We start from the raw sequence: 15,640 nt of genomic DNA on the forward strand, positions 1-15,640 counted from the left end.
AAATCTGTCTTCAACACGGACAGAAGTTCAATTTTCAAAAGAGAAAGATCCAGGTCGACCTGACCAGCAAAGCTCCTCTGCTGCAGACGACTGACGTTTCCACTGGAAAAAAAGCAGAGCTGGATGTCGACGAAGAAAAAGAGACTGAAGGCAAGAAAACTGGAAAATAAATCCAAGAACTACAGAAAATCCACTTCCTTTTTTCTCCTAGTTTTTAACCGTTTGTAGAAAATCCACCTACCCTTTTATTCCTACCCATTACTCAAAATTAAACATCAACATTTATCAGTCAATGCTTACAACGCAACACAAAACACTGGAGTCATTAATGGTGTTATCTCACCATTAATGAAACAATGTTAATATTAATGTTGTATATTACAGAGGAATGCCTCGGTTTCAGTTTTGATTGGTTTCCTTCAACATCAGTTTTTGCTCTGTTATTTTTAACCTTTTTATACTACTCGTTTAGTTTTCTCCTGTTTTAAATGGCGACTCTTGTAAAAATCAGCCAACATTTTATAAAGTCGTCTCAGTTATGGCTGCATGAGAAAGTCTGAAGTGTTTCAAACAAGCAAACTCTGTAAATCTTTGACTAACGACAGAAAAACAAACGAAACACACAATTATTAATGCTCTAAATGTCTTACACAGACCACTGAACTACTAAATAGTCTAACACATTTCAGTGTTTTACCACTGAATTAGAAACGTCCGCTCCTACCTCCACGATGTCGTCGTCAAACAGCAGCCAGAAGCCGTGGCTCTTGACGATGGTGATGTAGTGTCCGCGATTGGGACCGCTGCAGCGCAGACACACAGGACAGAAGGTTTACGTCAAACAGATGAAATGTGTGCTTCTGTTTTCAGACGAGAGAGCAAATCAAGTTAAAACTCGAAGGCTGGCATAAAATCCGTGCTAATTGTGGTTAGCAAGTTGTTACAAACTGCAGCAGGCTAACCTTTGGGTTTACATTAAATCATGAGGCACTGATGTATTTTTCTTACATCGTTTCAAAAAAGTGGCTTAAGAATAAAACATTAAATTCAAATGGACATTTGAATATGGATGACAGCAACTTGGCAACTTTTACCCCCAAAATTTTACTTGTCATTGTTGTATTAAAAATTACAATATTTCTTATAAAAAGTATCTTTTGTAAAATAACTATCAGGTATCACTTTGTACCACATTGACTGGCAACAAGCTGTAACGTAGGAATAGACCAGATTAGTTAATTTCTTTAAAGTCCAAAAAGTTTTTTTTTTTAAATGCTGAAGTAGGCTTCAGACTTGAATCCTCCCATTTACAGTTTTCAGATTCACTCAAATCTAAGCTCAATGGTTTTATGTTGTTTCGACTCTAAAAGTTACTTATAATACAGAAGACTAGGAATTTACTTACGGAAACCCATAAAACACAGTTTCACTGTAATTTTGATCTGTAAAAATGACACTGAAGTTAGCATGTGATTGGTGGCACGTGACCGTAAACTTTCACCATTTAGGAAAATAAAACAATTTCTACAGCATTTGATCATCCAGTTCAACACGCAGTTTAATCCCAACTGGACCATTTTATATTAACCAGATGTTTATGAAGACATTTGTTTACTGTGAAAACTTTATTTGTAGGAACACAAACAATGGATTTCTCTTATGTTTGCAGTTTGGACCATTAAGTGTCCTGTTAAAAACCACGTTACTTCATGAAGTCAAACTAATTATTAGTCTTTGAAATGGTGCTTTAAGATGGGCAACCTTTACTTAACTTTCAAAAACTGGAAATGCGTAGTTTTCATGATGACATAGTTAAAATCTTCATGAATGGATGAGTCAAAGCAAAACTCCAAGTACGTTTTTGATGAGAAAACATTTTAACATGATATAAAGCTAAAAAAAAAAGAAGTTGATTTTACATAATACCCCGCCTTCTAGTCTTCCGTTTGCATATCTGTAATTATCAAACTCTGTCAATCTAGAACTACAGAAGGAAAAATAAAACTCTGATCTAATTTTGGACCTACCTGCCGCAGTGGACGACAACAGCGACCAGGTCGTACATGCGGTCGGGGTTGGTGGCGTCGCCCGACGTGTTGAAGAGGCGGAGCTCCAGCGGAAAGACGACGCGATAGGACAGCTTGGTGTAGCGGTGCAGCTGGTCCATGTACTTAAAGCGCTTGAGGTGGAGGGCGAGGATCATGGGCAGCTTTTTTACCCTCATCCTGACAGAACAACGCAGCAAACGTTTGAGTCAATTCATTGAAAAAAAGACTTAGAGTGAAGAGCAGCTGCAGAACAATTCATAGTTTTAGATTTTGTCCTGCTAGAATCGAGTTTCCCTGGAAATAAACATGATAAACCAGCAGAAAGTTGAACATCATTGTGAAACGGGAAAAATTGATAGATGAGGTTTTATAAAACATTTATAAAAATGTTCTTTCAGGAAGAAGTTGTCCTTTCAGTAGGACGACGGCCCAAACATGCAGGCAGACACGTGGAATGGGTCAGATCAAAGCATATTCATGGTAAAATGGTCAATAAAAGTCCATAATTAAACCCAAAAAGGAATTTGTGACCAGACATAAGCATTCTCCTTTTACCAAGAAGAACAGGAAAAACCATGTTACTCTTTATCGGACACTCCTCGTCAGTCTGTCACTAAAACTCCCTAAAAAATGGGCTCAAGTTTGTGACTGTAACTTGACAAACTTTTGCACATGTTCACAGATGATCAGAAAGTTTTGATTCAAAATAAACAAAGCTTGCAAAAAAAAAAAATCCTTCAAGAAAAACTTTAAAAAGCTGTTAGTAGTCAGTTCAAGGCCAAAACTTTCAGAAAATCCAGGGCAGTTCCAGAATAATGCAGCATGTTTTCACTGTTTTCCTTCCTCCTCATTCAGCTGCAGCTCTGCTGTTCTTTCTCCTTCACGTTAATGCGAGGTTCAGCCTCTGCTGATAGCCCTTTACGTCCTTAATGGATGTTACTTGGTGCACTTAGCTGACTCTCCGGTACAGAAATACATGCAGCAGCACTTGAGAAGACGCGCTTAACGGTTTCCAACCGCAGAAAGCTAAAAACGCGGCAGCGCTGTTAATGCAAGGGAAGTCTGGGGGGGTTAAGCGACGTCCAACAGGCGTCTGGCCAGAGATACGCCCGCGAAACCGATTCTCAGAATGTAACAGGAAGGCCCTGACAGGCTGCCATGGTGACGTCAGATGTGGTTTCAGGGTTGATCTCTAATGGAACAAAACCTACCAGAGTTTGTTTACTGTTAGTAAAAAAAAAACACTCAAAGTTTTTTGGGCGCTCAAAGGAATCATATGATGTTTTTTTATTTTCAGCGTTTGTATCACATAAAAGTGTTATTACATTAAAGCTACAGGGACGATTCAAGACGATGATCGTGGGTCTAATTGCTCTACAAAAATTAGGTGTGTTCCACCACATCAGGAAAGAACGCCACTGGATTTATTTGCGTGTTTTCTGCTGTACGAATGTGAAAGAGACGTGAATAGAAAAGGTGGTGTCACCTACCGTTTCTGAGCTTCCTGTTTGCTGCGACATTGCTCACAGTAATATTTATACTCGCTGCATAACGTCTCTGTGTTGCTGAAGCCCCTGTTGAGCACAAAAAGGAGAACTTGTCCATAAAACTTCACTAAGAGCCAACATTGTTTTGTTGGGTTTGATGAAATAAAAAAAAGAAAAGAGAGAAAGCAGGACAACCTGAGACAGTGTGTGATCGAAGTGTTCTGCTCCACGTCCACTGACAGATCCAGGAAGTCCTCGTCCTTACTGCTCACCTGCAGCAACCAAAAACAGGTCAACTGCTGACCAACAACGGCGGCGCTAATCAGTCCCTCCAGGTCGTTGCAAGGTTGTTGTTTTTTTTATTGCTGCGGCCTAAAATTGTTGATTTTGTGGCACGTTTTTTTTTTTTTAAAGTTGCAATATTTTTGCTTTCCTTTTGCCATAACATGATTTTACAAAAACGTTGAAGTTGCTGCACATAACCTTCCCCTGTTTCTCTCTGTCTTTCTATTGTGGCAATAAAGATTTCTCTTAAATAAGTGGAAAGCAACAGTGAGAAGAACTATTTCTTTAAAGAGAACTGGGTTAATTCCTGGTATTAACTAACTAGGAAGCAATGTAAAATAAGCAACATTGATATTCTTGTTACCAAGCTTAATATGATATATGGATCAACTAGTCAACGTCTGGCCAACATTATCTGCATGCAGCACAGGGACTCGACTCAAGTTGGAAGAAAACTGCAAAGCTTTTTGTCTTTTGGCTCTGGCTAATTGCTGGATATGACAGAGACCAGCAGCAGTGTAACCGGTGGCAGCATGTGAATGGTGCATTTAAAGATAGTTTTTAAAAAAAAATCAGGTTTCTACATTGTACCCTGCAAGCAAATGGTATCGCTTAGCATCACGTACACTTTCAACTTGAACACGACGTTAAGTTGGACGGAGGTGAAAGGGATTGTTCATAATTCAGTCGAGTTGCATTGGTCAGGAAAGAAGGAACAACAGATTTGTCGAAAAGTTGCAATCAATGGTGAAAACTGCAAGTCCATGCCAAATAAGCCTGTCGCAATAAAGCTGTTAACCTGTTAATAGATTTAACTTAACGTTCAATAATCTGTATTTGCATGATTCATCGTTTTTCTCCAATCTGGTGCGCTGGTTTCAACCGGACCTTTTTTTTTTTTTTTTAAACAATTTTGTTTACAGACAAAATTGTAATTAATTTTATTTGTTCTTTCTGATGTTTTATTTATTTATTTAAAATGTCTTCCAGTTCCAGCATTAAAGAGAATGTGCTCTTGCATTATTGTGCCATTTCCATTATATAACCTAAAATGGTCTCAAAACAACAATATTATCGGTTATCACAATAAGCTCTGGGACGATTTATCGTCCAGCAGAATTTCTTACGACAGGCCATCAAACGAGGAGTGAACTTGTGTTAATCGCAACTTCCTGCAGGGACCGGCTGACGTGAAAACCCAGCTCACAGCTTCGCAGTTGAGGCAGCGCGTCTCGTTTGTCAGCGTTCCCTGGAAGATCTCGTGGACCCACGTCTGCTGCGTCTCCTTCCCGCTGTCGCCTTCGCCCCCGCCGCCCCCTCCGTCACCACATCCGCTCCCATTCTGCACCAGTTTTCCGTTGTGCTGTCGCTCCTGGCTCTTCTCCTCCTGGAGGAGGTCTGCGATAGTGTTGAGGAGGTAGTTGAGGAATTCGTGGGCATCCTGCTGCATGTAGTTGTCAAACAACTCTGGGGAGGAGAGATGCGGACACGTCAAGGAGAAAGATAAACACTCGATCGTGTTACGACCACAGATTTATGTGAGCGACCGGGCCGGTCGACAGGAAGCCTGGTTATAGTTGACATGGGAACAGATGGAGCTAAATACAGGGAAATTCATGTTCACCTTCCAGCGAGACACTGATCTTAAACAGCCAGAGCCGTTCTGTGGTGGAATGGTTTACATCAGTGTTTCTCTAATGCTTTCTGTCATGCAGCTTAAGTTGTACAACTTAAATGTTGTAAGTCTGGGAACAATTTTCAAGTTCAGTTTTCTAACTCAATAAGTAACATTTAATCAAGACTGCTCAGTCTGTGTGGTTCTCAAAAGAGAAAAAGTGCAACTGAGTCACTAGGATGTAAAACTTTTTAAACTGTAAGCATGGGTTACTTAGCTTCTTTGGTTTGTTCTTTTTCAAAAAGTATATAGCTTTTTAACACTTTTGGTGCAACATTTACAACAATATTGGTAATATTTCAGCTTGTCAGAAGATATGAAATGATGATAGACGGAGTATAAGAGCCAGACTAAGGTTTTAAATTGTAATTTTATGAGAACTGTACGCCAAACTTCGTTAAAATGAGGAATGCTGGACGCAGCGGCGGTTCATCTATGTGTGCCTCAGTCCTCTACGCGGCCATGACAGGTTCGAGTCTCATTCTGTTGACCTTTGCCCCTCTCTCACAAGCTACTTTCCTGTCATTTCACTTTCAAATAAAGGCCAGCAGAGCCCAAAAAATGTTCTTCTTGTGAGATTATAGTTGGTATCAATTTTACAAGGAAATAAGCTTTTAACATGTTAAATTATTATCAGCCGCAGGGCTGAATCGATTGTTAAACGAGTGTCCATTTCAAAGAACGAATCACGGACTTTATGAGGTGTCGATAACTCTAATGAACCCTTTTTTTAATTAAAGCGAGTTTTTCCTCGTAATTTTACGACTTTCTTCCACCAGTATTGAGTCTTTATTCTTCTAATACTATAACTACTAACTTGGTCACAAAACGTTGTCATATTTGGTTTACTAACCTCAGCCGCCATTACTCTTTTCACTGTCACAAACCACGGAGTGGCCCGCCTGTCTGTGCAGACTGCTCCTGCTGGCTTGAACACGCAGCCTGTTGAGTCATTTGAACACTACTGCCCCCTAGTGACCGGAGGCTTGATTATCAGTCAAGCAAGACTAAAAACAAGAATGAAGTCCCTTCTGCTTCTTAGCCCCACTATTTCAGACGTACTGGTTTAGATAAAAGATATTCTTGTGTTAGAAATTATCATTTGGTAGTTTGGGGTGCTTCACTAGACTTCCCACTGAGCTTTGAACTACTTCAGTCTCTAGGTATACACCGTTGGTCGACACAAACCAAAACAACATGCAGATGTGATTCCTGTGAAATCTGGTTCTACTGGACCAGAATACAAATACATGCCAAACTCCTCTGATTTTTATTTGTAAACTTTTTTCAAAACCCGTGTAAGTCCTGTTGTTTTCCACCTTACACTTATGCACTACTTTGTGGCGGTCTTGTCACAGAAAATCCCCATGTATTTTTTTCTTTTTCCACTTCACATAAAATCCCAATTATGTCCATTACAGTCTGTGTTTGTAATGTGGACAAAGCGTTGGATAAGTTCAAGACGTATGACTACTTTTGTAGGGAAAAAGAAACCTTTAAAGCAAAGTAAAGTTTCAGAGACAAGTGACATCTGTGTGCCATTCTTTTGATTTGCTTCCTGCTCTGTGATTTCACCGACAATATGACTGCCTCAGCTGTGTGATTAACTTCTCAGCTGATATCCATCGTCCCCATCTTCTTCCGCTTTTCCAAGGCCGCTGCTTGCATCAGTACTCTCAGCTGTGCTGCACCACCATGAAAGGAAGTTTGTTTCAATGACTCAATGTCTTTGTTCTGAAGACTTGGTGCTAAATGCTTCCCAGTGAGATTACAGGATGCTTCGCGCTCTGACATCAGTGGCAGCTGCACATTCTTCCAAAGCCGTTCCATGAATATTCTATGAGATTATTCTGCATCTTGATATAAGCCTGCCTTCCCACCCCCCGTCGATGCCTACCGTTTTCCTTCCTTAGCCGAGAGATGAATTTCTTGGGAGGGATGACTCCGACTTTTTTCTTCTGAGTGGCGATGCTGTTGAAGAGGTCGGCCAGGCAGGTGAGGAGGGACTCCTTCCTCCGAGGCTGCACCTGAGATCAACGGCACGAGTCACAAAGGCTTCCATAACCTCCAATTATGTCTTTAACAACAAGCTGACATGTGTTTTAACGTGGGTTACAGTTTTGCAGTCATCTGGTTTTAAGGTAAGTTGCACCTTAAAAAGTCTTGGTCAGTTTTGAACCCAATCGTTTCATTTCTACCTTCTTTCATTTCCTGTCAAACATTTTCATACTCGCGTCAGAGAAATAAATTGTATCTGGAAGGCATTTCACATTAATTTATAATTTAAAGGGACAGTATTATGTATGTTCCATTTTTTAGCGTGATGAAGTAACTATGTTACCTTCAGATGAACTCAAATTCAAGGAATTTGGGTTTGTAATTTAATGCCTTGAAATTGGGCCTCTGTCTCTTTGAGAAGCTCCTGCTCTTTCTGAAACTCCGCCTACAGGAAGTCAACACAACATCGCTCCTCTATTAACCCTTTAAGAACATTTTTAAGTAGCTAGTATAACGAGGTCAGCAGCTGCTAGGTTCCACCAGGTGTATGCTAATTGCTGCTGGCTAGTCTGAAGGAGCTGAGGAGAGCCTAGGTCCATCCAGGTCCTTTTGCACAGCTGAAAGGTTGCCATGGAGATAAAAGGTTTTCTCAGACATGCATGAAAGAATCAAGGCAACACTCAAGGTGTATTTTTGATGAGGGGAATAACATTATAGCATGATGTAGAGCTCAAAAAAGTCAATTTTACAAAATAATACCACTTTTAAAAAATCTAACACAAGAACTGTGTTATTTTGACTGGGAAAGCGCTTCATTCCTCAAGCACTTTACCTCAAATAATGAAATAGGAACAAACGCGTCTCGTCCAAGTATACCTTTCTGCAGCTCATCAGCTGCATAGTTTCTGTATCTGCTGTTGTTATTTTGACCCCTATTTTTGCGCCCCATTTCCAGAAACTCGTCATAAAGCCTCCTGATATCAGTATTTTTTGGCCGCCCGCTGACAGCTTTGAGGTCAGCATCTGAATCAAATCCATGTGGCCACCGGTGTGCGAGTTCTGTTTTCAACACTCACCTTGTACGCCAGCACCTTCTCCCTGAACGGTCGGCAGAAATACAGAGCCTGCAGCACCGAGTTGCAGTAGCAGGTGTTGCCAAACTAGATGAGAGGAAAAAGAACAGGGAGGCAGATGAGATTCTTTAGAGTGCGTATGCTTTATTAGCATCCATTTAACACAAATGAAGTACAGCCATCTAGGTTTGCTTTAATTTAAAGTCCGAATTATGAAAAAGAAATATATATGTATGTATGTATGTATCAGAGCAGGCACGTCATTAGCTAGTAGTAATATAGAACAAAAACAGAAGCCTAGAATACGTAAGTATTCAGAAATACTTACGTTGACCAATCCAAAGTAGTGTTCATTAACAGGAAACTGTTCCGGTCCAATCTCCTTTTCCAAGGCAGAGGCATTGGCGCCCTGAAGAAGTCGGGAGGAGAAAACAGCAGAATTAATGTTTTACTTAAACGTTTCTTATCACAGCAAGAAAAAAAATGAGTAACCACAGACAGGACTAGATTTTCCATTCCTTACAGTTTCCTAGTCTTTTATTTGTTCCTGTTTTCCTACTGCCCTGCAGCAATCAGCACTTTTTTAAAACAGCTAATAAAACTCAATTTAGATGGTTTGCAAACTACAAAACGACACGTCGTGGTCCGTTTTTAAATTCGGTTGACTTTTTTGGAACTATGGCCCAATAATTCGGGTCTATGTTGGTAACCGATACTAAAACTGCCATTACAATAGATATTATATTCATTTCAGTCCTCTTTTATCAACCTGGGAAATACGACCACTGAACCACTGTTTAACTTCTTCAGTTAAACAAACGCATGACCAGAAACGTAAGCAACAGCAACATGACTTTAAACATCGGTTGTTAATATTGGCTTAGGTTTACTTATTTCGATACATTGAAAAATGACTAAAATCAGTCGATATCGATGTCAATACCGATATATTGTGTAACCATAGTGCTAAAATCATAAAAAGGTCTTCAACAATCATTTACAGTCAAAATATTTATAAAAACTAGGGGTGGCGAAATGGTATTAAAGTTTTATCACGATACTTTGTGTTTGGCTGACACAGAAATCAAAAACTGCCCTTGAAAAACATTTGGTGTGATTTATATCGCTAAACTGCTCACAGATACTGCATTTCCTAATATTTTCAGATTTATTGATACTCTAATTGATAAAAGATAGCAAAATGATCTATCCTGACAATACAGAGAGTTTTGGGCAATTTAAAGCATTAATAATTGGAATTTATCATGACAACCATTAAACAAAATTCTGATCACAATAACAATTTTATCACAATACGTGATACGATAAATGCCCATCCTCAATGAAACCTATCTGGTGTGTTTGACAGAGTCAAAGCACTTTCAAGTCCCAATACAGATGTTTTCTTCAGCACTGAGAGATCATCTGATACTTTCCTCCTAAAATGACCGCAAGAGAGTCAGTCATCCAAGTGAAACCCCGTCAGTTAACACCAGGAGGAAATAAAAAACCACAACCTACCAACCAGAATGTTGCAGGTCCACTTAATTGGAAAACTGTGTAACCATGAGGTGATGTGAGTAAGATACAGCATTTACTTGTTTTCAATTGGTGAATATATATGTGCAGAAATTAAATAGAAAGTTGAATCCGTTTCCAAACTTGTCAGATGTCCCTCATCGGCCATCTTTACTAACGCCAGTAGCCTGACCTGTGAGCCTCTTGTGATGTCATCAACCCAAAAATACACACAAAGCAGGATTTGCAGCCTTTTTTTTATCCTTCAGCCCACTTTTAAAAATTCTGTATTTGGTGGAATCCAGTTGTAAAAATCCCTTCCTCACGATCAAGTTATTTTTTTTTTTATTATTGTGTTGGTGATGAGATGGACCGCTGAGTGTCATAATTCCCCAAAACGCTTTTAGAAGTATCAGAACAACCTCACGTTAGCATCTTAAAGTGATGAAATCAATTTGTTGCTACAAGAACAACACAAAATGTGACTTTACAGAGAAAGCAAGTAAATAAATAAAACTTCATGATCATTTCTAGGGTTTCCTCTAAATGTAACTGATCGTGACGCACCGCTACAACTAAATAAAAGCCACCACAACTTCAAAATGAAATGCTACCACGATATGTTTCACATATGAAATGTAGCTAAACATATAGCTTACGTCTATGCACTTATACCAACCATAATCAGAGTTTGGAATCAATTTAAACAGTATGAAGCGTTAAAATTTATATTATTTGTTTAAAAAATAGAGAGAGATGTCAGCTGCTGGAAGCTGGCCACTGTGCGCCGCGCTACTTTCAGGAGTGAAGAAAAACTAGAGGACAGTCTGAGGCAGAGGAAGAGAAAAGGTGTTTTTAGTTCAACCTGTGAATGTTAATGTAGCCAATTAATACAGCTTGGCCTTAATGCACAATCATTCAGACATATCTTACAATATAGAACAAAAACAGAAACCTAAATGCTTTACAAAACGCTCTTTCAGGCATATTATGGTGGGAGCAGAGACACAGAAACAAAGGACAATGATGACAGCAGTAGTGATGATGATGCAGCTTCTCCCTTCAGGGGTTCGCTGGATAAACTGCAGCGGCGGAGCTCAGCGCCACATTGCAGTCCATGTAAAGTCAACAAGAGGCTAACAATGGGTTGCTGTCTGGGCTGAGGTTATTTATCCAACAAACACCGCCTCAGAACAGCCGAGAGGTTGTAAACAACAAGACACAGCAAACTAACTCTCTGATGTTTGAAAGGCAGAGGAGACAAAAAAAGGGTGAAAAAAAAAGGAGCTGAAAACACACAAAGACATTAATTATTAACACTGTCATTGCCGGTTTAAAGTGACAGCTTGGAACCGAGTGTTAGAAATGAAAGTGAATAGAAGAATTATTCATAAGACAAATGCATTAAACGGAAGTTAAATGAAAGCGCGGCAGTGTTGACTTAAAACTATGAAGTAAACATCTTTACTCTATTAATATGCTATCTCAAGTTGTTCAGCTGAGTTTCAGACTATCTTAGGCGTGAGAAAGAGTCTAACACTCGACCGCTGGATGGTTCGTGGTGAGAGTTTTTCTTTTTTTTTTCTTTTTCCTTTCTTTTTATTTTTTTCAAACCAACAGCGAGACGGAAATTTCAAGCTGCCTTGGACTTATAAATAACTGTTCCCTACCTCAACCTGTTCCTGCACACTGCTGGACAGGTGGCTGAAAAAAAGCTTTGTTCTCACTTAAAGCAAAAAAAAAAATCCAGCTTTAACGAAAGCTTCAATACCATGACTAAATTTAAAGTTTTTTTTTATTCTATATTCTTTCTTAACTTTATGTACAATCAAAAAAAAAGATGAATAATTCTTCAAAAACTAGCAATAATCAATTTGCTCTTTCATTTTAGCAGCATTAGGGATACATGTTGATGTTGAAAGAACAATGAAAGAACAAACAAAAAGGGATTTTTACTCAAGAACATCATCTGGTGAAGACCTTCAATCTACAGCAGCAGCATTTTGCATTCCCTAAACGTGTGAAGAAAAAAAAAGTTAACTCAGCTCCACTTCCTGTTTTACCAGCCAATAGATATAAACTTAAGCATTAAATATGACAGAACTTACCCTCTAAACCAAACTCTTCTTTGAGCTCAGTATTAAACCTGTTCTCACGGTTCTGTTCTTGATAGAGGAACACAAACACACCAAAGCTCATATTGGGAAGTTAATTAGTCAGGCGATCTGTTTAAATAGCCAGCCTGCAGTCAGCAGCTTAACACAGCTCCCACACTTTAGCTTGGCACTTGTAGTTTTACAAACAGCAGAAGTTTAGCAGATAATACTTTTTTTCCCTGCCGCTTAAAAGAAAGACAAATGACGCTGTTTGTGCTAAAACAAGCATCTGTAGGCTTGAGCAGATAGCCTGACTAATTCAGTTTAATTTATTTGTCCCTGAGGGGCGATTTGAAAGCACATGAATACTACAAATAGACTCAAAAGTGACAGCTCAGTCAAAATCATTCACGAGAAAGCTGCTAATTAACTATTTAACCTGCTAACAACAGAGTGTTATAGATTTATTACTCAACTAATGCCTAGTAGGGACTTAACACAGCTACTGTGTCCAAAGAAAACAATGGGTAGGTAACATTGCTATATCATAAATCATGTTGCATTGTTTTAATATCAGTGGCATAGTAGTTGGGTTTTAACTTTAAATAGAAATAATTAATCAAGTTATACATTTTTTGACATTTTTTTTGTGTTATTCCATGAGATCATGAAATCAGTGTTAGCATATCCAGAAATATCACACCACGAGTGTACATACAACAGAAAATACTCCCAAACAGTTGAATATGTTCATTCTGTAGGTTTGGCAAAAAAAAAAAAAAAAATGTAGCAGACTGTTTTTAAGCCAGCTCACTGGCAGTGTGCAGTGTGCAGCAACAGGTACGTATTAAAGCACAGAAATGCTACAACGAAAAGTTTGGTGTTTTTCCACGGCACCCGTTTCAGGGTATTTTAACGGGAGCTTTTGATTTTAATAAACATGATTCCGTGGAGAATGTGCGTGTCTTTGAGGAATGCGTTGCCTGCCATCCTGACAGCAGAACCTCCACAGGGTCTTAGAAAACTTGTTAACAATTGTTTCCTTTTAATTTCACCGAATAAAGCTCCCTGTTGTTTTTATTAAACTATTAGGGTTTTTACTGAGTCATTCAGGTTCTATCCTCTATCTCACCCTCTTAAGCTCAAAGCAGCATCAGCTGCCTTGAGGTGTTTACATCCTCTGCAGCGCAGTTCTTCGCTGGTTTCTGTTATATTTCTGCTATTTGAGGGAAAGTACAGACGTGTAGGCAGGAACTGTAAGTTTCATTTATATATACGACAGCAACTTCAGCCCAAAATAGAACTCCAAATGGCTAGCAGGCTAAGCTAGCTGTTTCCCGACCATTTAGTCAGTCCAACTAACCACAACCAAGATGAAGCTGCTTACTAACTGTCACACACAGCCGGTGTGAGCACAACACGATCCCGTTAACTCTCCAAACAGCAGCGTGTTCGGGCCCGGAAAGCTGCCCTGGCCCGAACAACTTTCTGGGGACGCTGTGTGTTTTTATCATGTTGTTCTGTGAGGCTAACAAACAGGCTAGCAGCAGCAGGACAGCTAACAGTAAGCATGAGACCAGTCAGGGTTCAGCAGACCGGGCAGCGAACGGTACCGGCCTAACCACCCGCTTTGCCCTCCTTACCATCGTACAAATCGAGGCGATCTTTCGGACTGTCATCAGTATTTCCATCCGTGCGCCGCCATGTTGGACCGAACCCCGATGTTAAAATAATTAGACCCGCTGCGGCTGCAGAGTTCCGGGAGGGCGAGTCGAACCTGCCTGCTGCCCCTATCGGTACTGTCAAAGTGAAGCAGAAGGGAACGACAGTGAGAGCTTCCGGTATGACCTTTCAGAATAATTTAAAACATTACAACAAAACAAAAAGGCAAATTTTGGGGGCTAAACACGTTCCAAATTTCATCAAACTTTACAGAAAATGGTCTGAAATCCAATAATTTTAATGGAATTAAGTGGGCGTGGCCAAACTGCTCCACAGCGCCCTCTGACGTGAGATAGGTCAAGTCGTACATAATAGAGATCTGAAACCCAAATAGTGAGAAATTGTTACCAAGCGGTGAAACGCTGATGCTAAATAGTGACATGCTGTTGCCAAAAATATTGTTGATAATTTGATGCTTTTGTTGAACCGTGTATATAGGATAAAAGTATGCCCCATTTTTTACTGGCGTTATTGTCCATTATTTTGGTTTTGTTGCAGATTATTGAGACGCCACTGCCAAATAGTGACATGCTGTTGCCAAATGTATTGTTGATTTTGCGATACCATTTATTATGACACTTACGTTGTTGCCAAATAGTGACATACTGTTGGCAAACATATTGTCGATTACTTATTTATTTATATTGTGACGCTGTAGCCAATTATTATGACGCCGAATGCTGCAACACTGTTACTGAATAGTGCAGTGCAGTTGCAGACTGTTGCAACATTGTTGCCAAATAGTGACATTTGGCAACAGCATCTCATCTCTGGGCAAAGAATCAATTGCCTTGTTGTTGTGTTCACTTGTTTCTCTGATGAAGACAGATTGAAATGTTCATCTCCTTCAAGTTTGCACATTAAAGCTGAAAACTGATATATGAGCACCAGTCTTTTATGTCTTTACAAGCTTTTGTTTTTTAAAGATTTTTTTTTCAGCACCATAGTGACCTTCATGTGTAGAATATTGCAATAATGCTGCCAAATTGTGATATGTTGTGGCTAAATAACGACACACTGTTATAGGCTGGTCATGTGGTGACATCACCTTCTCCCCGCCGATTTAATTGTCTGTTTTAAAATAATTTTAAAAACTGCACGTGTCTTGAACAAAAAGTTGTTGTTTATTTTTTGTTTCGTTTTTTTTATTTGCTTCATGCTGCAAACAGTGTCAAAACCACAATAATCTTTGCTGTTTTATTCTGAAAATACAAGCAGAAAGTTTCCGCTTTAGTTGCTGTTTTTTTCTGTTGTAGTTTAGAGTTTCCTGCCGTCCACTCTCGGAGATTGTGAGGGAGTGTCGCTGAAGAACTACTTACTTGCGCATAAGTATTGGTTCGGTTCTTTATAGGGCGTCGGATTGGTGGGCGGCGTTTAAGGATTGCATGTCAATTAATTACTATCTGCCTCTCGAAGACTTTTGGTAGCTGTTTTAGGCAATAACAATAAGATAGTTTTATCTCAGTAGTCTCTGAACTATATAAATTCTTTCTAAAAAACCAAAACAAAACATTTTGTTGCATGTCTTTAATATTATTTCACAGTACAATAGTTATACTGAATTAGAAGATTCTCCAAATGCAAATCACTAAAGAAACGTCAAAACAACAAATAAGATAAAACTAAGCAATAAAATAAATAATGTTGCATTTGGGGTTTGTTATCTATCTATCTATCTATCTATCTATCTATCTATCTATCTATCTATCTATCTATCTATCTATCTATCTATCTATCT

The 15,640-nt window shown here is 39.2% G+C and overlaps 1 protein-coding gene across 1 annotated transcript; it reads right to left on the reverse strand.

The window, feature by feature from the left end:
- Nucleotides 1–14,003, reverse strand: LOC103154683 (ubiquitin carboxyl-terminal hydrolase 12-like). Its single transcript, XM_007576054.2, has 10 exons — nucleotides 13,824–14,003; nucleotides 8,895–8,975; nucleotides 8,570–8,653; nucleotides 7,393–7,522; nucleotides 5,028–5,287; nucleotides 3,731–3,807; nucleotides 3,539–3,622; nucleotides 2,028–2,225; nucleotides 725–803; nucleotides 1–102 (listed from the first exon to the last, which is right to left on the reverse strand). The coding sequence occupies exons 1-10, from the start codon at nucleotides 13,869–13,871 to the stop codon at nucleotides 28–30; spliced, it is 1,116 nt and encodes a 371-aa protein (XP_007576116.1). The 5' UTR covers nucleotides 13,872–14,003; the 3' UTR covers nucleotides 1–27.
- Nucleotides 14,004–15,640: the final 1,637 nt, after the last annotated feature.

The sequence above is a fragment of the Poecilia formosa genome, unplaced genomic scaffold (genome assembly GCF_000485575.1).
Source record: "Poecilia formosa unplaced genomic scaffold, Poecilia_formosa-5.1.2 Scaffold395, whole genome shotgun sequence".
Classification (NCBI taxonomy): Eukaryota; Metazoa; Chordata; class Actinopteri; order Cyprinodontiformes; family Poeciliidae; genus Poecilia; species Poecilia formosa.